Here is a 27,080-nt window from a genome sequence, read left to right on the forward strand (position 1 = left end):
TCTCTCTCTCCAACAATTTTATAGCAACGATTCAGGGCTGATTCAAATGGTCTTATACTGTTATACTTGAATTATTTTATCATGTTTGCATACCGTCAATATGTTTTGAAGCAAGATGGATATCTATATCTCAAGTACAAATTTAGGCAATCAGAAAGACTTAGGGTGAGATACAGCTTCAATAGTACAGTGTACCTATGATTGCCTGTTGCATATGCTCACCATGTGGGGTAGGAAATGGGAAGCTAGAAAATGAATATCTGTCTCAGTGTCTACATCTATGTTATCACTGTTTCTTCTTACATTATCTCTTCCTGTGTAGATAGGAATCAGCTAATGAGACATAGGTGATTTGATATTGACCTGAATGAGTTTCATGCTCTTCGCAGTGCTGACCAATCCTAATGCAAATTTCTTCCTTTGCCGCTAACCACCATTTACACATGAACCAAGTTATACTGTCATTATGGTATATTCATTACTAAGATATATTAACAAAATGGCTTATTAGGAAAAATGGGAAGGGCAGGAGAAAGCTGGACTACACAGTTCCATCTGAATGGAGCTTTGATCAGGACATGTCAAGACCAAAGTAACAATTCTGCCATAGTGATCTATCTTCCATCCCAGAAATCATATACTGGTACTCTTCACATTTGTCTCTTATAACTGGGTTTCTTAAACTTGAGAACTCTAAAATTATAAATGTGTGTGACCCTCCCCCTATGAATACAATAATAACTGCATTGGAGCTAGCTGTGGGCAAGAAATTAATATACTGCTTACTTTTAAAAATTAAAATGTAATCTATATATCCTAGGGATTCTCCAACTTTGTGAACCAGTGGGGGGCATGTACAGGCAAAAGAAAGCCTGAAGCAAGCTCCCAGTTTGCCTGTACAAGCATAAACAGGTTTTTAAAAATCTGTGATCTCTAAATTACTTGTGACCCTACAGGGGGTCCCCACTCATTTTGAGAACTTCTGGCATATAAATATGCTAAACTGTTTCTATGCTTCTTATGTCTAAACTTGAAAGGGCTTTTGAATGCAGTCCCGAAAAAGAGTCATTTTAGAAATTTAGCAACTCAGTGCATACCAAGATGACAAATACAGATGCTGAGAGGTGATGTACTAGGAATCAGAGATTAATTAATACTCATTCAATTAGAAATACCTAAATCAAGCAACTTTGGAACTTTGTCCTGAGTCTGCCCTATCTCTATGTAATAGGCAGAAGGAATAACCTTGAGGAACAGGAGGAAGAGCCATAACCAAGGCAACGGTCAGATAAAAGAAATCTGAGTCGGGGCAGAAATGTAATTTGAGAAAGCATCTCAGACAAGACCCTCCCTTCCCTAGTTCTCATGAAAATGAAGGGAGGGAGGGGATAAGCATATTCAGATTTGCAAGATTCTGTTACTGTGACCTTATAATAAAAGTAATATTAGCATTCATTACTTTGATTTCCTGGTCTGATCTACCTTGAAGGGCTGGCACTCTAATAGATGACAAAAGTGTTTCTATGATCACAGAAGAATTTATTTTTATAAATGTGATATACATGCTTTCAAATGGATGCCATATCCATAGGAATGACCCTACATTCTAAGACAGGATGTAGCGACTTTCAAAATGTATTGCTACTGACAGCTTTTTTAAAAAAGCTAATAGAATAGTAAAAAGAAGGAGTGAAAGACCAATTAATTTTGGAACACCTTGTCTTAGATGGCTCTGTAAGAGATACAAATCTATTAATTTCACTATATCTGAAAGTCAAATGACTTTCTGCACCTCTGAAACTCCCTGATTTTCTCCCTTCATCATGTTCGATGGGTAGAAAGTTTCAGAAAAAGAATATGAGCAGAGAGTTGTTTAGATTTAAAATGAGGATAAAAACAATTTGAGGAGAAGCTGGGTACACAATTTACTTAGCAAAATTATAGGTAGGAAATAACTGGTAACCTATGTTTGATTGAAATGTGATCAGGAGCTTACCATTCACAACTATTATCTACTTACACCAAGAAGCAACAGATGCAGTGAATTTACAAGTAATTTTAGATGCAGAATTTCTGCTGCATTTGTCCTTACTGATGTATGTTTTTAATAAAACTTGTGGAGGCAGGAGGGACAATGCCTAGACCTTTAGCAGCAGGAGTAAAATTAAATTAGTTCATTGCGGAAGCATAAAGCATTAATGAAATTTAACAAGAGAACTTCCAACAAGATTTATTTAGTGTAACTAACACATTTTCTTCAAAAACACTATGTAGCCATGCATATACTGTAGAACTACTATATCACAAACACCACACAATGCAAGCAGAAATGAACTAAAGGTAGTTCTCACTTGCCGACGGTAATTGGGACCAGGAACTCCATTGCTAAGCGATGTGGTCATAAGGTGCAACATCACATGATCATGCTGACTCACGACAGCAGTTCTGGTAGTCCCAGTTGCCATCATTAGGCAAATCCTGTGCTGTTGCAGCATCCCACTGTCATGCGATTGCCATTTGCAACCTTCTGTTGGCTTCCCCATTGACTTTGCTTGTCGGAAGCCAGCAGTGAAGGTCACAAATGGTGATCACGTGACTGCAGTTTGCTGTGACATCATAATTGCAAGCCGATCACCAAGCACCTGAATCACAATCATGTAACCATGGGGACGCTGCAATGGCCGCAACTATGAGAACCCATCATAAGTACCCTCATTCAGTGCTGTCGTAACTTCGAATGGTCACTAAACGAGTGGATGTAAAAAGAAGACTACCTGTATAAACATCTCACTCTTTAGCATAGCAGACTGAAGATGTCAAGTAAGCTTCAACTGTTTGTATTCAAAAAGGAATTAGAAAGAATTCCTTTTAATCATTTATTAAAGTTACCAATTTTCATTTTTCTTTCTTTCAAAAAATTCCACCTGAAGCCACTCACTCCTCCCTTAAAGTGGGTGTGCTCCCATTTAATCTCATCATTCAGCTTATCAATAATAATGTCTATGCTATTATCTACTTTCACTGGGATCCTAAAACTAAGAAATGGAAAAAAATCAAAAAGTTTAGAGGCACATTCTTCTTGGAACAGATAGTTTAGACCTGGCATACATAACTTCAAAGATTTACTCCCACATGTAATAGTTAACAGCATGTAAACATGAAACAGTTGTATGAAATAGGATTCACACACACAGACTGAAAAACATAGGCTCTCAGTTGACAATTTATACTGCTATTAAATAGTGCAAATATCAGTACTTAAGAGCTGCCATTATTTAATGAAATTATTTTTTAAGCTGTATCAACAAAACAATTCCTAATACATTATCTGAAACTTAGAAATGTATTTCAGGGCAGAAATACTGAATTATATATATTTAAAATTATGTATCTGTTCCTAAGATTCCAAATGTATTTATGGTTGCTCCCAAACTGTTTTTTCCCCCCTTTAATTATATTATCTAACAAAAAAAGGCGGTGTTTGCTTGATATTTTTTAAAACAATTAAAAATTATGTCCTATCTTTCCTCCAAGGAAGGATACTCAGAACAGTTTTAAATTATAAAGAGAAATACTAATTAAAAGCATAATCAAATATTAGTTTAATATCACATTTACAGAAAGCATCCACCCTAACCAGCAACAAACCCAGTCCTTGCACCAAAAGCCTACCTAAATAAACATACATTTGTCTGTTGACAGAAGGATAACCTAGAAGGAACCAACTTTTCTGCCTGGACAATTAGCAGTAATTCCAAATCCTGAAAGCATCCACCGTGAAGAATCTCTCCTGTCTATGCATCAGGCCCAATTCAGTACTTATTTTAGAGTTAAAAAGCAGTTAAATTTTGATGGGTACAATGGGATCTATCTAATGTCAAGAGTGGGAAAATACTTACAAAATGGATAATTTTAGAGGCAATCTTAACTATAGGTTTTTGTTTTAATGAGAACATCTCTTAATGGAATATATCCTCAAGATACCCCGAAGGAACCCAACTCTGCGATTAACTGCAGACATCACTAGTTACTACTTGGAGAAAAAAATACACCTGAAAGTACTTTCATTAACTGTGGCAGAGAAAAATGTGACTAGAAACAGAAGATGCATTAAAGTCAGTTCACCAGAAAGCCTTATCCAATTTTTCAAACCTCACTGCTGCTTTCACATGGCATTATTCAGATTTTCTCTCCTCTTCAGAGGAAATATAGAAATGTCAGTGATGGACAGAGGGATATTAAAAGAAAAATCTGTTTTAAAATTTCAGAAAGTTAACCCAAATGCTGTAGCTTTACTTTGCAAATGCATTGTATAAGAATGCGTCATATTAAAAAGAACCTCCTTGATAAACTAAGACCATAAGCCTACTAAAAAGTCATCAAACTTTTCTAACTGCTGCACAACAAATCAATTTGTAAGATATTCACAGTGAGAAGAATCTAAAAGTATATTTAGGCCATAAGTTAGACACAACTCTATGATTCCAGTCTTCATCTTTTGATAATGGTGCATCAAAGTTTTTTTCATATCAGCACCAGGCTAGAAACCAGGAGAATGTGAGTTCTAGTCCCGCTTTAGGCATGAAGCCAGCTGGGTGACCTTGGGCCAGTCATTCTCTCTCAGCCCTAGGAAGCAGGCAAGGGCAAACCACTTCCAAAAAACCCTTGCCAAGAAAATTGCAGGGACTGGTCCAGGCAGTCACCAGGAGTCAACACTGACTTGAAGGCACCCCCCCCCAAAAAAACCTCCTTAAGGAGAAACACAGAACAAGGCTGCCTCTCTTCCCCATCCCTGAGATGATGTAGTCCTGTTGGCTTGATCCTGCAGCATCAATATGTTAAGTGTAGGCATTTGTATAGGAAAGCCAACACATCTGGTTTTGTGTGTGTTTGCAGATGTCCAATATATCAATGTTGGGTCAAATATAATCCTAATCCTAAATATAACTCTAACCCAATTTTGGGCTTTAGCTCCAGGCTAGATTTAATCCTACAAACTACTGTCATGGGATAATCACATCAGAATCTGCCCAGCTATCATTTGGCCTAGGTGAAGCAAGAACATTAGAAAACTTTCATCCCAAAAGAGGTTTCAGAATTTTTAGACACATTAGGTAAGAGAGACATTTGCACCCATCATTGCAACAGAAACAATGGTCAGAGTCAGACCAATCTCAGGAGAGCAAAACTAGAGACCATAAGCAATAGAGGGCTTTAGCAAAAGGTTGTTTGCAAAAGATTGGAGAGCAACAGGCTTGTATAATTTATTTTTTATAATTAATAACACAAGATAAGAATTACTTTTGGTTTACACAACAGATATGGGCAAAACACATGAAAAGATTTTAAACTGTAATTACTTCTATCAACTTCACTTTTGAGAAGTTTTCAGTAACATACAGGTACAGGTAGTCCTCACTTAACGATCCTAATTAGGACTGGCAACTCCACACTAAGCAAAGTGGTCACTAAGTGGGAAATCATGTGACCACAACTGTGCTTTAAGGCTGGAAAGAGACAAGATTAGTGAGTTTCACACCTTCAGCTTTTGTTTGCCTCCTAACCACTCCCCTGCCCTTTGGAATACTCAATGCCCGCTGTCTTGTACACATTGAAAGCAATGCGATTGCACCACAGCCCAGGGCTGGGAGGCACAGGACCACTACACAAACAGCTTATAGTACTCTCTTGAAATCTCTTTTTCTCCAACTTCTTCGCTCTGTGAGAGGAATGGAGAGAAAAAAGCAAGCAATTTCTGTAGGCACTCTCTCTTTTGCCTGACCCTCCCCCCCACAAAAGCAGAGAGATTGGAGAGGAAGAGATTTCAGGAGAGTAAGGTGTTTGCTCTTCTACACGCCAAAAGCAATGTGATTCTACACACTGAAAGAAAAGCAAACCCTCCTTTGCTGACTATAGGAACCAGAGCTGCAAAGTCAGACCAAGTGGCCCATGATAACTTTGCGCCTTTCCTTCTGGTCTTTTAACCCAAATGAAAGCTTATGAACAGGACTGTTATCCTGCCTGCCTCAAACTAAGGGTAGGAAACTGCTTCCTTCATGTCTAGCAACTTCTTAGGATTCTGTCATTCTCTAAAACAGGCACATTTAATCACTTGGATGCTTCCATTTAAGCAGCAGGCCCATTTTCAATTATTTCTTTCTGGGGTCTAACCAGCCCACAATTCTTTATCGAGAGGCCATCAACTAAAAATGGGGTGGCCTGATTGGAACATGAATCCTCATCATTACCAATGTGAGGAAACAAAGGGCTCTGATTTCACTGAGAACAGGCAAGTTACATGTAGCTGTCAGAGACGACACTCTGGGGCACCAAAGGAAAGGATGTAATACACTCAAGCACCTCTTGTACTTCAGCAAATACAAGACATGTCTAATAACTTCTCTTCTCCAGCCCAGTACCCTTCGTCACATCCAAATTGCTTTTCGGTTTTACAACCATAGCTCGCAGTGTGTTACAAGCCTCAGTAATATTACACATTTCCTTTCGGAAAGAATGTTGACTCAGTGTCACTTGGCTTTTCAGAAACCAGATCATCTTTTGAACTCTTCCTGTATGGAATGGTGTTTCAGAGAAGTAGTTTTGTTTCCTAACAAAAAATGGAAACGGGTGGGGGAGAGTCCTCTCCTTTAAAATCCCTAGTGTCTTCAAACACATTTGCTCGGCTATGAAATACCACCACACTTCAATAAGACTTTAGAGATATTTATCAGCATGGCGTGGGTTTCTGTTTCGCTTTTGACGCTTGGTAAATAATAAGCATCAGATGCACCAGTCTTTAAAACCCTACTCTATTCTTTTTCTAGGAGTTGAATAGAATATTTTTTTTAAAGACGATCTTCATTTTAAAATTAGAAATGATGAGATTTTATAGAAATTACAGCCAAAGTTACTTTATAAACCAGAACATTTCACTAACTGAAAATGCTCTGCATGTTAACATTTTGCTGAGGGGCCACGATTTCAAGTCATTTGTGCTCAGCACTAGACAACAGACAAGAAAGGTACATATATGGAAACCTTGCTGTTCTGGACCTGCGTTCAACCGGGAATCAGAGTTGTGAGTTCTGCTGGCACCACGTGTCTTTGGAGCTTTAGACGGAAAGGACTAGCCAGACGGCCTTCTGCCAAATTTCAGACTACTTCTGTTGAAACTGACAGGCTGATACATGTTGAAAAAGAAACGTCCTGGGATTTTGGCTGCAGAATCTCTTCTTCCCAATAAAGGGCCTCCACTCATGAGAATACATTCCATCTCTTCTCTGTTATAGGACTTGTGCTCGTATCCAATTTGGCCTCCCTGGGAACATTCAAGAACAATATAAAAAAGATAGCCGTTCAGATGGCTTTCCAAAAGAATGATGTTTGCTGATGAAAATGTGTGACCTGGGATACTCCCTTTTCCTCCACTGTTTCTTGGTTTGGGGTGAAGATTTTAACTTGCATTCAGAACTCCCCTTTCCTGGCTTGTTAATAAGCATTTAGTGAGTTTCCCAGTTTGGATATAAAGGGCATCGTGACATGATGCCAGGTAGGGTCTCTGAACTAAAGTCAACAAGCAATAAATGAAGGGGAGAGGAAAAGCAGTTGTCCAAATTGAGCCAGTCTGTTAAGAACATTTTAAAAGCTCTGCATTTGAATCCAGGCTCCAAGCAGCTCCATGAAGTGTCTCTGCCCTTCCCAGTTGTTGGTTAATTTCCTTTTTCTAATTCCATCTGTGTCTATGTGATGTATTTTTCAAATAACATTTAGTTATGAAGCTTCTGTTTAAAGTAAATAAAACTTATAGAAAACCTCCACGTGTATGTATCAAACTGGTAAGCTTCTCAGCATAAAAAGGTGATACTATAGAATTAAGCTTTAGTGTTTATGACAATATAAGCAAATGCATGAAAACAAGAAACAAATTCTGCTGGTGTTTTGCTAGTGTTACCTTGACTTCTTTGACATCTGGGCTACAGAAAACCAAAGCAAACAAGAACTCAAGCATACAACATTTTAGATATTGAATTTTTATGATGGTACATCAGACAACTTAACACATTTCTCCCAGCACTGCTGTTGTGGAAAAAGCAAGCATTTCACTTTAGTATCTGTCAGACATTAACTCTGAAGGTTACAAAGTGAAACAGGGATTGCTGGAATTAAACAGACCATTGATGTTTTCTTTTATGGGTATATAAAACTGAATGTGGGGGAGGAGAAATGTAATGTTCCAGGCTGTAATTTTGGTTTCTCTTTAAGCCGTTCATAACAGAAAATGTGCATGTACATTAGCTCTTTCAGGCAAGAAATATAAAGTCAATGCAGCCAAGGATAGCATGCAGGTGTGTGTGTATGTGTGTGCGTGTGTGTGTGTTGGATAACAGCAGAGTTATGTATCCTAATGCTTTGCATTAAAAAATAGTATCTGTAGATTCTGTGGTCATTTCTCATCAGGCCATAATCTAAACAGATTGAATAGATTCTAAGAGGAGTGGCAATAGGTATTTATGTTGAAAATATATCGATCCTGTCAAATCCAGTGATTTCATCTTGCTCCTGAACCATCATTTCCATTTTTTCTTTATTAAAACAAAATCTCTATGTGGCTTTAAAATTGTATTTCTGGAATAGGATTTTCCAATGGTTTAGAAAAAAATCCTGTATTCTGTCTTTGTGATGCTGAACCTCCTATATGACATAAAGTGATGGAATTACTTCTGATGTATTTATTTATACAGCTTACATATTTCCAAAATAAAATAAGACCCAAAATGCAATTAAATGTATTATTATTATCCAATTTAACAGAATGGCTCCTAGGAGTGGCTTTCCCACCAACTATAGAAGACTATATTCTATTCCAAACAGTCTTCCTATCTGAATTTTCCATTTACTGGTAAAGTTCTTCCCTCAAGCCAGCTACAGCCGTTTCAGCATTTTATTACACAAGCATATCAAGGTACCTGCCTCCCTTAAATGATTATATCCGCATAGCTGAACAGAATAGAGAATTCTTATTTCTACTTGAAACAGAAATCACATTGACCTCAGATAAAATATCCAGAATGTACTCTTTTATTATAAAAACCTGGGGTCTTATCATAATCAGCAACTTATAAATAACATAGCAATATTTGTACATTTTCCTGGTGGTTTGCAAAAGAATCTTCCCAACTAATTGCTATGAAGGTGACTGCAAGAGGTAAACTGCTTTTTAAATATAGTGACAAATGCATGGTAAAGCCTCAAAATCTTTCTTTACCATGGTGCCAGAACTGTGCTGTAAAAAAAACAAGGTTAAGATGGCATTCTAGTAAGCCCTGGGAAGTTTGGCATCCCAGGAAAACCTGTGAGGATGAGATGGGGGCAAACCTGAGACAGTCCCCTGGCTTCTTTGAAGTCTTTACAATAGCTAGCTAAGGACAGGTATTCCTAACAAATGAGGTAGGTCTGGGCTCTGGCAGAGAATAAAGCTCAGAGTAAGAAAGTACAGGTTGGATTAGCGCTTACTTTAAGAACTACTGTCCCAGCTCCTATTTCTCCTCAAGAAAGGTCCTAAGAGCCACAGGATTCCTTTGCTCAGTACCCTCTTGGTGCTGTCTATCCAGCTGTCCCTTTCTCCAAAATGGCCTAGAAACCCTATCAGGTGATTGGAGGGCTATATCCGCCATCTGCGAGAGTGTTGATGGCTTTCCTAAAACAGAGGAAATGGAGTCGAGCATTTCCCCTTAAGAGGAATAAACTGAGATTCATCGTGGTCTGAGTCCCTGTCAGAGCCCTGCTTGGCTCCTGACTCTGGGACCCCTAGGGATACAACAGAGAGTAGTATGTCAGCAAAACTGCATCCAGGAGCTTTCCCCTGGTAGCAAGGATCACTGCAGCATGTTATTAGATTGGGCTAAATTGATAACTAAAAGCACTAGTTACGGCTGGTGGCTAAAAATGTGGCAGATAGTCACTCCAGTGAAAAAATATGCCCACAAGTATGATGAACTCATTAGATTTTTGGGTTTCATCCATTTATGAAGTGAAGCAGAAAGAAGAGAAAGGGATTTCCCAAAGACAGTGAGTAACTGGAGTTTTGGAAATTTATCTTCCATGAGCGCATTAGATAACATTTCAAGACAATGCTGTATGACTGATGGGGGAGAGGACCATTCAAAAGGCAGAAAAGAATCACTGTCTAGAAGCACTCAGCACATCTTGCACAAAGGAGGAAGAACATGTAACATTTTCAGTAAATTAAAGACGCAAATGCAACCTTATCTTCAGTTTCATACATTATCTTCCATTTTGTGCAGATATGGATACAAATGATTCATCCAAACCATAATTGGGTAATAAATGAAGAGAGCAAAGAAAGGTCAGTGTAACATCTGGTATTATTAACTATTCAATCTGGATAAAGATTTGGATTCTAAACCTTATTTTTGCAATGTTAGTTAATTATGTGAAAAGAGTATGATTTCTTTACCTGGAAAGAATTCATCCAGCGAAGGGAAGGGGGCAATGAAGCATTACTCTGGGACAGTATCAACAGAAGTTCCAAACAGGTTTTTGATGGAAATGTGAGAGAAGAGACTCCAATATCCTCTCCCCATGAATCAACGAGACTGGAAAAAAACAAGAATACTGTTACCTGTTTATGTAATATGCAGGGAATTTAAACTTTCAATAAATGAAACACAATACATTTTGCTTATAAGCAGGTTTAGCTATACAGGAATAGACTAACAGATACAACACTATCTTATTCAATTAGTTAGTAGTTGACATATAATCATAAATGCCTAATTAGATCAGATTAAAAAAATCTATTTATTTTGGTACTCCATTTACAGTAGCAGCCAGCTAAATGTACTGAAGGTTAAGGCATACCAAAAGATGTTACTCCTGGAATCCCCAGTGTACTTAGGAATACTTTTCTTGGTTTCTGCCATGATCCTTGCTCCACCTGTTCTTTTACACATGAATATAGAAGCTAGCATTCTGCAAAGTCAGGCACAAATATTCTGCATCTTTATTTCCAAGGATGTTCCTTGGATTCATAATTTACTTAGAAAATTAAAAAAAAAAAAAGGGTACCTATTCCAGTTGCTTGGAAATGTTCCTATCTATCCACAAGAATGTGCAAAAAACAAGCAGGGCTAGGACCGAGCATGGTGCATGAATAAGTGATGAGAAGTAGATTTTTCAAGAGGGGCCCATGACACATTCTCCAAATGTATCCCAGAGTTGAGTTGCTGGGAGTCGGGTGGCATGCATGCATGCATGCATGCATGCATGCATGCATGCATATCTATCTATCTATCTATCTATCTATCTATCTATCTATCTATCTATCTATCTCCATGAGACTTGTCTTGTCCATGCATGATTTGTTCCAGTAGTCCACTTATCGTCAGATTGTCCTGGTTCCCCAACATCTGACGCTGACCTTGTTAAGCCAGGCGACGTCCAAGCTGGCATGACTCTCTTAGTTCGTGTCACTCTCATATTTGAGGTAGGCAGGTGAAGCATTAGGGTGTCTTTGCCCAAGGACTCCTACTGGTAAGGTAGGTACCAGCTGGGATTTGAACCCTGGTCTCCTGCATCAAAGGTAGTGCTCTAACCACTACATTATCCAGCTGCTTAGTGGACAAATACCAGAAGACAGCAGTAGTGATAGATGTAGCAGTGCCAAGTGACAGCAACATCAGGAAGGAGTATGAGAAGCTGGAGAAATACCAGGGCCTGAAGGAGGAACTAGAGAGGATGTGGAAAGTAAAGGCCAAAGCGGACCCAGTGGTGGTAGGACGACTCGGGGCTGTAACTCCTAAGCTGGGAGAGTGGCTCCAACAGATCCCAGGAACAACATCAGAGCTCTCTGTCCAGAAGAGCGCAGTGCCAGGAACAGCTAAGATACTGTGCAGAACCCTCAAACTCTCAGGCCTCCTGTAGAGGACCTGAGATTGAAGAAGACACATACCACTTACAGAGGTGAGAAGGGATTTTTTTTTCCCATGAGACCCCAAAAGGACAGGAATTCCTTAGTTACTTTGATTTCTTCATTCTTGACTGCTTTCATTCTAAGACAGCAATTCTATATGTGGCCACTCATATAATGGTTAATGTAGCTTTCCCAAACCTTGTACTCCTAGATGTATTGGGATTACTTTCCCCAAGATTACCAATGAGCATGGCTGCAGTCTGGCCAAGAATTCTGGAAATTTTAATATCCACCTATCTGGAAGGCAGTGAGTTGGGGAAAACTTGTCTAATATAGCCAATTACTTGGAATTTGACCATGTTTCTCTTTCACTCCTTGCAGATCTGCATGCAGCTTAAATGCAAACTTTATACAGCTCTATCAGCTCTTATAAATGGATTCTGGGGGGCGAGGAGAGAGAAAATATGAGTTGAAACTCCAGTTAAACGAAGACAGAAGATGACTACAGTTGCTCATTAATACCCATTCAATGAAATTGCTCAGCAGAAAGTCAGAGAAAATCTCATTAAAGGAGACACAATTCAATTTTCAAGTGTGTTTTAAAGGGTTTTCGTTCTTTTAATTGCTTTGCTCATTGAACAAACCATTTTATTAAAGTTCATGTTAATGAAGGCCCCAAAGATACTGGATGGAGGATAGGGCAATTCAACTGATAAAACTAGAATATAAAAGAGAAGCAAATCATATGCAATTTAGGAAGTGTTTGCTACTACTTGGACAACTGAAGGTTGGCTAAAAGTATGGCACACCTTGACAAAGCATACTACTGTTGATTTTCATCTTATAGGTAATAACATTCTCTTGTATTTCTAGCATATAATTATTACATTTCAATAATTGTGTAAAGGATAAAATACCATAGCTAAGAAGGAACAGCTAGGATAGAGAAATCCATGGAGCCATTTGATATTTGTGGGAGGATAGGGAAAGAAGAGTGGAATGAATCACATCAAAAACATAGATGGGATTGAATGTTCTGTAATTCTTCCAGGGTTTGGGAAATTTTTAAAAACTGTTAGGCCAGTTTTGGTTAATATCCTGTGAGATAGATAGGTTGGCCTGAGAGAGAGTGGCAGGCCCAGAGTCACCCAGCAAACTTTCTTGCTGGTAGACTTGAACCTGTATCTCTCTGGTGATCCAAATCTTTACTATGTTGCCATGGCTGCCACAACCACTGTAGTTTTTGCAGGCCAACAGCTGTAATAAAATATATTGTTGCTATTGTTGTTGTAACCACTGTACCTTAATTCTCACCAACTGACAAGGGAAAAACTGTCCTTGCTCCGATGAAGCACACATTGAAAAACAGCCTTCAAGTATTTGTAAACTGCTTATCCTTCAGTTAGATCCTTGAGGTTTACATGAGTCTATATGCTGAACCATTTGATTAAAAATGCTTTTGTATTCATCATACTTGGGCAACCTATCCTGTACATACAGTCCCTGCAGAGCGACGCATGACGAAGAATCTCACTTCTTTCAACAGCAGCTCATTATACAGCCTTTTGGAGCATGCACTGATGAATAGAGCCCCATTACTGTGGGATGTTGGTAGTTTAAAACCCAAAACGTATCAACACTTCTGCCTCTGTTGAAAATAAGCAAATGCTGACTTTATGAAATTAATCTCCTTTGGAGAAGCGTCTGGCCCAAAGGGATTTCTAACAATAGTACAATATTATGAATGTTAATTACTGCTACAAAAGAGTGAGCATGCTTTCAAGCTTCTCAGAAAAGAAATCCAGGCTGGAAATTAAACAAACAAAAATCCCCGGGGGAGCGGAGGAAGAGGAAGAAAAAGCTGGACATGACAAAAGTTTCCCATTAGCTTTGCTGGCTGGGAGTTCAGGGAGTTTTCAGCACATGCCAAGAACACCTGACGTGGGGGAGCTGGAGGTATAAACCAGATTAGGTTTCATGAAAGTCTCTCCCACCCCCCTGATGTTCAGATGGCCTCAACCCTGTTGGCCTTTTGGAAGTCCTTAAAAACCTGGCTCTTCCCTCCAGCTTCAAGGTCAGAATGGTAGGGGAGCCCAGTCTGTGTGTTTTGTTCTGCATTGTTTGACAGTTTTGATGAGCTGATTATTTTTACCTGTCATCTTCTATTGTTTTTTTTACTGTTTTCATATGTAGGTTTCTGTTTTCTGCTTTGTTATTCACCCAGAATTACTTGATTAAGATGGGGGGCCAGAAAAAATTTGCAAATAAAGAAATAAATAAAATAAACCAGTGGGTCAAAATGACAACAGTGCTACTCTTGCATTTCTGAAGAATATAGAACGGTTGCTAAATATTCAGAACTGCCACAACACTTGTTTTCTTTTCAGGCAGAGAGTAGAAACAAATTTGATAGTCCTTTTACTGAGTTGGAGGCTAAACGTAGGTACTTGATTTGAGGGTAGGGGAAATAAAAAGCTTTTCCTAACATTCAAAGTCAAAGAAAAAGTTCTGAGGGATGTGAAAGATTATTCCCTATTGGGGAAAATTGAGCTGAGCCAAATAGTAAGGGAAAGTTTTGAATTAGCTTGGAAGCATTCTAATGGGGCATTATCTTCAAGAAAACAGCAGCAGCAGCAAGAGTAGGGAACAAGGGTACAATGAAGCTTAGAATTATATTGAACATGGATTGATATGACACATCATCCAGAGAGTATGTGAAAAAGAAACAAAACCCAGATGACTGAGAACAAGAACGGAATAGACCAGAAACCTGGCCTACCTTGAGACAAAATATGGAGACACGTAGAACCTGATTAAACCTAAGACCATCTATGTCTGAGCAAAAAGTAACCTGTGTGAACATATACAATGCATGGCTGACAGCTTAATGAATAAAGGCATCCCAGAATGTTCTGATTTACAAACATTACTACATGAAAAGAAGGTCATACCAGAATGAATACAAAGATAATTTCATTCCAGATCAGCACTACTATACCAAAGACGAACACAGAATGGCTGGAAGGGCATGAGAAATGAGACCCAGCAATCAATAAACTGTTCATTCTGATGGGTGAAGGTACTGTGGAAGGCCAGTATCTGAAGATAACATTCCTGGGATTAGAAGAAAATCACAGGTCTCAACCTCTCCTTTCCAAACAGGGAGTAAAATTGTAATAATGCTTAAATTTAAATTAAGTGAAAATTACTAGTCAGAATCTAATACAATGTTCTGCTTAGTACTATAAGAAGAGAAAGAAAGAAGGGCTAATTAACTCAGCCCTTCATCCAGTTTTCTCTCCAGTGATGTAGTTTAGCTCCTAACATTTTCTCATTGGCTTTCATTTTGACAGGTGGAAAATACGATGTATGATTAGCCATCCATGCTTTTTTCATCTGCAACAAAGTTGGAGATAGATAGATCACCTTACCAACTCTGCCATTTTAATTATTTTTGAGTAGGAATATTTAGGCAAGTGATAAGTTTCAATTCTATTGGTGTAACCTGCAACTGAACAATAGTTAGGTAAGCAAAACTAACTCTTTTAAGATGTGCCTTGCTGGTTGGAGTGATGCGTAAGTGAGAGTGAGTGGGGAGAGTGATCAACAGTTCACATAAAAGTGAATGAACTGAAGATGTACATAAATTCTGGTGTTAGAATCCAAACAGATATCGGGCATAATAAATTGGGAAAAACCATGCTTCCTGCCAGATTTACTGACGTTCTGCTCAGATGTCAGTGGTGGCTTATCTATCCTGGCTCTGCAGGAGCCAGGTCTAGAGGCAGGAGTGGTCTTGTGACTTGTCCTTCCAGTGGCAACTTACGCTCACCTAAGCTCCAAGGGAGTAGGAACAGTATGTGGAGGTGGTGAATAGATTAAAATTAGTAAGATCAAATAACTCGTTCCATTTATTATTCTGATTTGACCTACCTATCCCGTCCTAGCCTAGGCTTGTACTCCTAACTTGAGTACAAGCCTCCCTAGAACAGCAGGGTAACAGGACTCATTCCCAGTAGCCCCAGTTTGGACATCACTCTGCTTACCCCTTTAAGAAGACAGTATAGTCGACTGTGTATATCTTTGGGCAGCTGGAATTGGTAGTTCTTTTATTGAGTTGTAGGCGAATCAATAAATCTATGTAGTTGTTGTTGAAACACATTATATTGCCTGCTGGAGTCGCTATGCCCATTGGAGAGAAAGAGATCCTAAACTGGCTTAAGGTTACCCAGCCCAACAAACCATAGTCCAAGCTGAGCAATGAAATAACTAGGACTTTAGCTGTATTTCAAAATAAGGGTGCCTTCTACTTTTAAATAGAATGCATCATCCTTATTTCGTTTTTGGGTTGGAGAGAGCAAGAAAAAGTATTTCTTTTTAGTTTGTCTTTTTTCAGCAATCCAGTAAGGTACTCTTTTCATCATGATCCCAACCTGATTTTCTTGAGAGGCGGTAGCTTTTTCCAAATATAATGCTGTATGAATATACTGCAAAAAAAAAAAATCTCAATAGGCATCCCTTTTTATTAGATTATTTCCAAGCACAAAAGGAAACTTGTTCTTATTAATCTAGAAATAACTTTAGAATTCTGGGGTATGTTGTCACAGTTAAAACTTTGGCAAAATACATTTAGCACACATAAGAAGAAAAGTTCTCTTTGATTTCAAATACTTTCTATCAATTTTTCCCCCTACACCAACAGTACAGCCTTGAACTAGCTTTACTTCACCCACCTAAACACAGACAAAACTTTTTCTCTTTAATGAGAACTTAAAACAAATAATCCCAAATCCCAGTGGGCCTTGTTAAAGTCACCTCATAAAATTTTTACACTTGTGTATGACTTCGGAGAAGGAAAATGTTGACCCAGCAGTTTGAGCTCACACTGACTAATGTCGCCTTGGGGAAGAGATTGTCCAAATTCATGTGCCTCACTATTTGAAATGGATATAAAGCAGCCAATTATGATACATCATTGGAAACAGTAGCTAATGACAGATTATTTTCAGACATAATAATCTAGTTTCCAAGTAAACAAAATTATAAAGGCAGTCCAACTATCAGGAACCTTAGCTACTTTCCTAATGAAAACCACAATCAAATAAGTATCATGATTTTAGATTCTGGAGGGCACAAATCTATATTTCTCTTGTTTAGCCCAATGATTGATTGCAGGAAGCCAAAAAGTCCGTGGTTTCATTTAGGGACTGAACTATTAGAAACGGCAGGTGGGGGTAGTATTTCAATTCTCCCATCATACAAACCGTATTGCATATAAAATACTAACACTAAAGGAGACAGTCTCAGCACCAACACTGCCGCAGCATTCTGCACATTGTTTTGCACGGTTAAACTGCATGTGGAAGCTACAACTCCTGTACTGTGGCCACCATGAACATTCTATACTACTTTAGATCTCTGCTGGCCACCAGTTCATGTTACAGTTCAGTTCAAGGTCTTGGACTGGGGCTTGAAGCCCAAAGGGTCTAGAATTACGGCATCTGCTTTCTCTCCTCTGCTCATCTATTATGGTATCTGTGAAAGGTAATTTTCTAGCTGTTTTTCAGAAGGAAACAAGAGACTTTTTCAGTAGTAACATTCTAACCATGGAATCCTTTCCCAGGCATGGTCAGCTATCACTATATTTAAGGCACTAGACCTATTCAGTTTTATTCATTTAGGTTAATGGTGGAGAAGCTGCTGTTCTCCAGGTAGGATGATGATGATTAATCATTTATTTATTTGATTTATATTCTGCCTTTCTAATCAGAAGCACTATGACCACTGACTATTTCAGTTGAGGATAATGGGAGTAAGAAGCCAATAACTGTGAGAGTCCAATCACAGGTTCATTGCTCTTCCTTGAAGCTTCTAATGGGGTTTCTTGACCTTTTTAGCTATCGCTGTCCCACCCAATTATGGTTGTATGTTGTTCCTGCTGACTTGGTGGCATCATTTTTGTCTTAGTTACTGTTGTAGTATTATGAAATCACTTTTGTAAAAATTGAAATATACACCTTAGAAATGAATAATTTCCTCACATTTTTCATTTGTCTTCAAGATACCCCAGGGGTCAAGTTCCATTGCTAATCTTTAAAAACAGAAGAAAACAAATACAAATTTAGCTCAATGCCAGCATCCAACTGTGGTGATGGAGCTGGTTTGTCATGGATAAAACATCAGATAGTTAACTTTAATGGTTCTTGTGTACTTTGACAGCACATCTACTAGATGCATTTATTTCTATCTTTAGTCTGTCCTTGTTGGCACAACCCAGCTTTTCCATTGAAAATTAAACATTAGTGGATTTTATTATGTTTTTCTTATATGTTGTTGTTTTGCTATTGTATGCTACCTAGAGTCCTTTAGGACTGGGGTGGATTATAAGCACTGCCCATTACTTAATTAATTTCTGGCAGCTATATTCATCTCATTGATACCCAAAGAGAAATACTGTCTTGCATTTCCAATTAATGATGCAGGCCTATTTCTGACAACTTAAATGGGATTTGGACAAAAGTGAGTTGTGCTGCATTCTGTACTGCATGCAGATGAAAAATATCAGCTCAATAAGAGTAACTCTGTCTTTTGAATTCATAATGTTTTAGGAGATCAGTAAATGCTTTTGAACGGATTAAGAACTTGTTATTTGAAATCCTTCTCCATAATGTCTTTTCAAATTACAGAAGTGCTTAGTAATTGCTAGGAGATTTACAAACACCAAGAAAACAAAAAGCCCATGTTCCCTGCTTAATAAGCTCAGTTGATAAAAATGAGCACTAAAGAACATTTGTCATTACATTTGTGGTAGCAGTGTTGGAAAAATGAGTTTCTGGAAAGAACGTCATGACAGGATATGCAAAAACTGTGTAGTGAACGATTTACCTGACTAGGTCCCATTTCCTTCACTGTACAAATTCTTGTAGGGAATCTATAAACATCCTGGATGAAATTCAAAGTAAATTGTTTTGGGCTATTAGGCACATTTGGAACTATACAGAATTTGTTATGAGCACTCTCACAAAATGGATGCTGTGTAGTTTGTGGCCACTCACAACTCACTTACCAGAAGGCAAACTGGAAGATGGCTGTCTGCCCCCACCTTCCTATGTTGCTCTAACACCTCTGTTTAACTTATTTTTTCTGGCCAAGTGGACACGTTTTCAAACCAAGATTGGGCTGGAGTCAACCATCATTTTGATGTTCTAAAAAGCACTCAAGATACACAAGCATTCTTGGAAATAAAAATAATGCAGAAGGCAGTTTCCTATATAATTTAAAGTATCTAAAAATAAAGTCAGGACAGAAAGTGAGCCCACTGGTGTCTACAGTCACTAGGTTGCCTACCCTTCATATAATCATTGAAGTCAACTATATACTTACCCCTAATCTGGTATACACCAGATGTATTGAGAATACAGAACAGCTCTTTGGATCTTGAGTCAGGATTGTTGGGCCACATTAATTAGGAATTCTGGGGAAAGCGTGGATTTAGTCGTGCACAAATCTGTAATTGCTAATTTTCTTATAAAACTAGTCCATAAACCTTAGAAGTATTTTTCACAAGAGCCCAGTAACTCTGAAGACAAGTTCTTCTACAACTAATTCTTACATTATAAAGTCTGTGCCACTAAAACATATCCTAAGGTACATTTTACATAACAGACTTAGAACTATTTGAACAATCCTGTCTCCAGATAATCTCTCCTTTTCCCAGGAAAACATACCCAGCTTCTTCAACTACTTCTCACTGGATATTTTGTAGTTTATCATGCTAGCCCAGGAAGAGGCAACAAGGTCCCCTCCATATTTTTAGGACTGCAACTCTTATAATCTCAGACTGACCATGCTAGGTGGGGCTTTGAGGATCTGTAATTCAACACACCTTGTGGCCATAAGGTACCCTATTCTTGTTCTGGTCACTATAAACTCCCTGTTTTCAGCCCATGTCATAGTTTCTCAGATGAGCCCAGATGCCTTCTGGATTAGATTTCAAGCCCCTCAAGAAAATTCCTGTATGTTTGAGGTATGAAGATGACAAATAGTTGCTTGGCTGTATGTTCTAAGGAGCTCTAAAACATTTCTTAAAACCACAAGAATAGAAAAAAAGATTTTGCACAAATATGGATTGCAGAGGATGCATTTTAAAAAATTAAAAACAGTTATCTTTTTAAAAGCTATTGACAAGAGTGCAGCCAGCCATGAGCTGTTTCAAGATGTTCTCCATTGTAGGTTTGTTGTTTCCAGAGGAACAGAAATAATCTCTTGTTGAAGCTCAGAATTCAAATATATTAAATTAAGTGGAAAATTAAGCAGAGAAAATTAAAACCCAGCAAATCGATTCATGTCCCAGCAATATCAACACTTGCATTCATTCAAGGCTCCTAGGTCATACATGTTTATTTTAAAAAGCAATATATTAAAGAACTATGCTTAAGCATCCAAGAGTTAACCAAAATAGCCTGTTGTTAATAAATTGTAGTTTTTACACACAGTATACACACCCAACACAGAAAGGAATGTTTCCTTTTTATAATTGTTTGTGAAATTAGAGTGGCTGAATCTGGGACATAGTGGTTTTCTATAATGTCTCCAATCCTGAGGAATTATGTCCTTTTTAATAACAGGCTTGTCCCAATGCAATGATTTTCCAGAAATGTTTACACACTGAATTGTTCCGGAAGGGCTTTTGGTGGGTTACTGTTGCCTTGCTGGTGTTGTCTGATATTTAATTCTGTGGTTTTCTTTTATGCTATTATTTGTGATGTGTTCAGTGATGTTAATTATGATTTAATTGGGTTCTGGTATTATTGGTTGGTGTTTATTCTTACCATGGACATTTTAATTTTATGGTGTTAATGTTGTACAGATTTGTTATGCATGTTTTATTATTTATCTATTTGTGTTACACTGAGGATGTTTTAATGTTGTAAGTTGCCTTGAGTCTGAATGGAGTTGGCAGCATATATATATATATATATATATATATATATATGTGTGTGTGTGTGTGTGTGTGTGTGTGTGTATGCATGTGTGTGTGTGTATGTATATGCATATATACCCACACATATACATATACATACATACACACACATATATATACATACAACTTAGAACTTTCCTGAAGAGATTTGTGAAACCGATTTCACTGGCTTGAAGAGACATTTGGATTTCAAAAATTATACTATACTAACATTTGGGAATGAGGATCATCTATTACAGTACTTTTATTATTTAAAAAGAAAAATGTAGAATCAGTACTTACTCCTTATTTCTGTTCTCAGTGCAAGGATGGTAAAGAACTTTAACAGCCTTATGAATCTCAGCAGGCCTCAATGAAGATGACAGCTCAGGTTCAAGTAATGTAAAAACATTATTGGAAGCTGGGTTTCCTGAAGTTTCCACCATCAGTGTGTCACAATTCAATATCCAGATCTACGGATAAGGGACATTCTTACCAGTCACATTTTATTGGGCTTAGTCCACATATAGAATCTTACTATGGCCAGATTATTTATTAGCAAACACAAATGGGGACAAACGAAAGTGGAATTATCCCAAGGACTTACTTTTCTCACACAAGAGGACCCAGAAGGCACTACTACTATGCTATCCAGTTTTAAAGCTCTTGTGCTCTCTGGAAAATGCCGGTATTGGCTTTCTCTTTATAGAAAAATGTTCTTCTGGTTGTTTTGTTAAAAGGTAAAAAAAAGAGGAAAGGGTATTTCAAGGCTTGTAGAAAGGCTTCTGGCTGTTATTTCAGAAATGTAGAAAACGTGCCTTCAAAATTAAAACAGAAATGATGACCTCACAACTCATGATTCGATGATGGAATGAGCCCCTGTTGTAAGTTGGCAATGCTCCCCCCCGCCCCGCCATGATGTGTGGGTTCCACATCCAAGCAGCATTTTACGTTAACTGCTGGAAAGATAAAAGGAGTTTGCTTAGCCAGGAGATAAGATCAAGTTATCAGGTTGGATTTAACCAATGGAACTCTTTCTAGGAAAACAAAGGCATTGACTGATTTGATTTGATTTGATTGATTGATTGATTAGGTTTATACTCCATTTTTCTACTTTGGCAAATATTCGAAGCAGCTATCAAAATTCTGAAACAAAAACAGAATATAAAAACTAAAAACACAGATTTAAATTAGCGATCGAATTGTACTAAAATAATTTAAGAATTAAAAGTTGGGTGGAGGTACATTCTGCAATCTTGGAACAATGCAGGAGAACACCTTGGCTTGCCCAACTGATAGTGGGAGCTTCTTCAAAAGAGCCCCCCTGCAGATCTTAACAGCTGGATAAGTCTGTAATAAGATGAGGCAGTTTGTTATAGACAGCACTAAGACTTCTGACTTACCAAGATATATACTGTGCCATCCATTCCTTGGATGCTGAACCTAAATGTGCTTCTAGAAAAAGCGAGTTCCATGAAGCACCGGGCTATAACACTCCGTATAAAGGAAGACCTGTTTTGGAGCAGAAAAGGCAATCACATACAAAATACCCAGAAACACCATTATTTGAAAAACAAGTGAGAACATAAAAGAAACATTCTAGGCTGGAGTAACCAACATTTTTATATCCCAGTAGCTGTAGTTTCAGCTTATAACTGCTAGGGGGTGTTGCAACACATTACTGGTGATATTTTGACACCACCTGAAAACAGGGAAGAAAATGTTGCCCTCATCCATTTGGGGGCACTGAGACTGTAAATGGACTTCTGAGGGTCACATACAGCCAGAATGCTGCCTGTTAATCTTCTAGGGCATTCTTCTCTCATCCACTGCCCTTAAGATATACCAGAACAACATCTGTAAGACCTGTGGTCCCAGCCTAACTGGACAGCATCAGGCTGGAAAGGCTATACCTGACCTAGCCACCCTAAGATGATTTAGCATTTTCTAGTAGCATCTCTACCTTTTTTGGGTTCCACTATGGTAAAAATATTTATCAAGGTTTGGGGCAGTAGCAAATATGAAACAGAGAAAGACAGGGATCCTATTGGAAAAGACGGGTCAAGAGAAGAAGAGGCAGGCATAAAACTCTGCTGTAGTCAATACAAAAGCTTCTTTGGAGATGAGCCTGGCTTTGGAAATGGATTTTTTTTCATTTAAAACAGAGTATCATTAACAAATTACGGTCCAAAGCAGTTTTGAATTCTTTAAGAATAGCAATCCATCTGTTCTCCTTCCCTTCCTATTCCCATCCTTCTTCCATAGTTACAGAAACTCTTATTCCCTACATCTTAATAAATTACCACACCTATTTTCCCAGAACTCAGAAAGGGTCCAAGGCAAAGTATCTTAGATTAATTAAAACATGCACCAATCTTATTAAGATCACCTGCTATGAGTATATACCAGGCCCACAGCATGAAGGAAGCCCAGTGTCCAGCCACCAACAGAGCTAGGGCCTCTTTCAGAACTATTTTTATTATACTTACAAGCATACAACTGCAATGACTCCCAGTATACACTTATTCTTGCTCATCACTACATTTTTGATGTCCAGTGTGATGCAGGCATAAAACATGTCCTAGAAAATCCCCCCTTACATACTGATCACAACAGACTACATTCTGTGATTTTGCCTTCAAAGTGGTGTGTTTTAGTTAAATGTCATCCTACAATTAAAAAGGCAAGAAACTTTAATGAATCTGAAAGCTGTATAGGCTAGAAAATGATGGCTAGATACTAGCTTTTAATTGGCAATTATATGATTCCTGGCAGAAATTAATTGAAGCAACATTAGGTTTGCATAATGTGCTACTGATTAACCCTAACACTTGCTATAGCAGCAAATGAATGATTGGGTTGGGGACTTATTAATTCTGTTGTAAGCATACTGGAAACAATGATTTTACAAGGACATTGTCAAGACATTAAGAACAGTTTCAAGGGCAGAACAACCAATATGAATACTTGGGTTGGCAGTCCAGAATAAAAGTACTACTGATTCTGATAAAACTCTGGATTTGACTTTGCAGATACAGCAAGAGCGGGTACCCCTCTAATTACTTTGTTACCAGCTACCAAAGTTGTCCAAAACTTGTTTGGGAAGAAGGGTCAACAATGGGGCAACCACATCTTCAAAGCTATAAAACAGCTAGTGCTGAAGGACCTTTAAAACTTTTTTTTAAGTTACATTAATGTTTGTTTGTTTGTTTATTTGTCATATTTATATAGCCACCCATCTCACAGTCAAGTGACTCTGGGTGGCATAATTGTAAAAATTATATAAGAATGCTAAACTGTGCAAAATGTCTGTGTTCTCACATGAAGTCTCATAAGATTTGGGTGATTTATTTTTAATTATTTCTTTCTTTTAAATTAATGTTCCAATTTTGTTTGTTTATTGGGGGTGACATGCAACATGTGCAAAATCACACAACAGTGCTTGCCATCTGAAAAGATTACTGATTCCTGCACTATGGGAACAAGCAAGCAGGTAACATTAGTGAATGGAATCATTGAAATCAAATATCTTGGGGATCATTAGATGACTCCTATATCAATTTCAAATGGCCAATTTTAAAGGCATGATCTCTCTTCTGCATTACAGACTTGGCCAAGAGTAATTCAATCTTCTCTAGCCATCTCTTGAACAAAATGACACGATTCAGTCTTTTGAATCTACAGCTGTAGCTAAAAGTACTGGTACCCCTTCACTTTTTCCCAAAAAATCCCCATTTGCCATGAAATAAGTTGAAACTGAGACAAGTAAATGACATCATTAATTCTTTATTCCACAGAGCAGACACTTTGCTTTTGATGTATGACTTAATATATTCCTGTAAATAATAAAACAAATGAAAATGGCATGGACATAATTATTGGTACCCTTTAGAAGTTAAAAGCCATTATTGCATTTTCGTGATTGCTTTTTCTTTGGGAAAAAGTGGAGGGGTACTTATACTCTTGGCCAAGTCTGTAATGCAGAAGAGAGATCATGCCTTTAAAATTGGCCATTTGATATCAAAGAAATTGATATAGGAGTCATCTAATGATCCTCAAGATATTTGATTTCAATGATTCCATTCACTAATGTCCCATCCTAATTACCCATCTGAAAGAGAGAGAGAAAGAGAGCAGGAAAAACAAATATATTTAGCAACTATACAATTATCATTACTTAAACTACATACAGGGTTTTAAATTAATCTTCCCAGAGAGAGCCATATCTATGGAAAAGTTGCTTTACATGCAATATTTGACAAGCCACACCATTTTAATATAGAAATGCATACTACTACCTTGGTATTACATGGAAACTGTCTTCAGATGGCTGAACAAGTAATTCTGTGAAATAGTATTTTATGACACCTATGAGGGGAAAAAAATGAAATCTTTGTACCATATGAATTTATGTACAATGAAAATACAACTTAAGTCAGTAAGTCATGAAAACATCATAAAGAAATAATACACAAGTTCAGGGACATGGGTCACATGGAACTAAGGAGATAAGACAGGAACCACAAGGAACTAGGAATAGAGAGAACACTAAAATGGAGAAAGGGGCTGAAATATTCTTCCTGCTCCCAACATCGCAACAATTTCAAGCCTATCCAGATTAACTCCATGTGCGCCCAGATCAAACAACAAAATGGTATTTGCTTTTTGCTTCCCCTTCCCAGTGTCTTTCCTTCTTTCTCAAGCAGATCCACCATACACACATTGATACCCTTACAAAATGGGATCAACTGGGAAAGTGCTCACTCTTCCAGGTAGCCTGGCCAGCCAATCATTCTGCCTGCCAGTCAGGAAGCCCCATAAGTTGAAATGATGCTTTAAGATCACTGAGAAGCATTCCAGGATCAAGAGGTTTTTCATTTTCAAAGTGGCAATTAGTCACAATGATGATTAATCAATGATGATTAATGATTAATTCAGAGCACAGCACACCATTAAACACATCTCATATGGTCCACAGTGGGAGCAGGGTATAAATCCAATAATCCTTTTCAATTTTCCAAAGGCACCTGGTTGATCACTGTTGGACACTAGGCAAAATGAGCCTTTGAGTCTGGCTCTTCTTAAGAATTACAATTTGAGGCTTTATTCAAAGTTATCCATAAGCAGAGCTGGAGGGGACTCTTTTCTACTGGGCCTGATCATGTTCCATTTCTGACATGGAGCTATGCAGTAAAGAAAATCTTTACCTGTTAAACTTCTGCATGTCAGTCAATTATTAAAGACCTGAGTAGATGGCAAATTGGAAAAAATATGTGGCAACTTCATAAATATTTACATTCTGCTAGGGATGTAGCAGGGATGCTTATAGTATTCAAATACATTATTAATGTGTACGAAATTGAAATTGTTCCCAAAAGATTTTAAAACTAGGTTTTAACAGCCTAACCAAGTGGTGTGCTAGGACAGCTTTCTTTAACCTGGGCCACCTGGAGAGAGGTGTATTTCAGCTCCCCCAATTCCAAGGACAGATGGCCTTTGCTGAGACTCTGGAAGCTGAAGACCAGACTTTTGAAAGTCACTAGGGTTGGGGAAGGCTGAGGTAAGGCCAAAACTGTTCAGGAAGTAAGGCTGCAGAACAATGAAATTATTCTATCAGAAAAACCTGGAACTGATTTTTGGAGGGAGAGTCTGTGCTCTCTAGTTCTTAATGATATCTGCAAGAGCTTCTTACTTTTTCTACAGAGACAACTGGTGAGCTGAAGTGTATGGGGGGCCCTAAGGGAGCTGTCACCTCGTCATTTCTAATATCTCCCTAGTGCTGCTCCGTGGCTTTCTCTTCCCCTCCCCCAGCATTATCTGGGTCTAGAACTCCAAAATACTTGTATAATTCCTCACTCTGAGAATATAATCCTTCCAATATCTTCAACTATAGGGGAACTGTATGAAGAATAACCAAAATTTGCTTTGTAAACTGAAATCATGTGGAAAGAGTCTTAAAGGTATTTTGAAATGTCCCTTTTGTTCACTCAACCTTTTTCCATTCCCAGCCCCACTGGCAACCTTGTTTCCCTTGCTCCCATCTGCTACATATTAAAACACCAAAACACCCTTTGCTCATTCCAAAAAAAGTGAACTTTCCTTTGAGTCAAGCTTAATAGCTGGTGACATCACAGACATATCTATATCCTTTGTTTGGCAAATATACAGAAGGGGCTGCTGTTCCTT

The 27,080-nt window shown here is 38.1% G+C and overlaps 1 protein-coding gene across 7 annotated transcripts in view; it reads right to left on the reverse strand.

The window, feature by feature from the left end:
• The window catches only part of UBE3D (ubiquitin protein ligase E3D), a 90,099-nt gene that overhangs the window by 39,716 nt on the left and 23,303 nt on the right, over nt 1-27,080 (reverse strand). For 5 of the 7 annotated variants that reach the window (XM_088138045.1, XM_088138052.1, XM_088138064.1 and 2 more), the window contains 5 exons: nt 25,193-25,262; nt 22,298-22,406; nt 21,198-21,367; nt 10,478-10,616; nt 7,039-7,318 (listed from right to left, as the gene is read on the reverse strand). In XM_088138045.1, the coding sequence (XP_087994171.1) occupies nt 7,127-7,318; nt 10,478-10,616; nt 21,198-21,367; nt 22,298-22,406; nt 25,193-25,262 (680 nt within the window). In that variant the 3' untranslated portion in view covers nt 7,039-7,126. The remainder of the gene's footprint in view (nt 1-7,038; nt 7,319-10,477; nt 10,617-21,197; nt 21,368-22,297; nt 22,407-25,192; nt 25,263-27,080) is intronic. The other 2 variants (XM_025164917.2, XM_088138061.1) reach the window with 2 other exon arrangements.

This window comes from Python bivittatus, unplaced genomic scaffold (assembly GCF_059951505.1).
Source record: "Python bivittatus isolate LINGU-HERP-01145 unplaced genomic scaffold, Pbiv_v1 ctg000020_np1212, whole genome shotgun sequence".
Lineage (NCBI taxonomy): Eukaryota > Metazoa > Chordata > Lepidosauria > Squamata > Pythonidae > Python > Python bivittatus.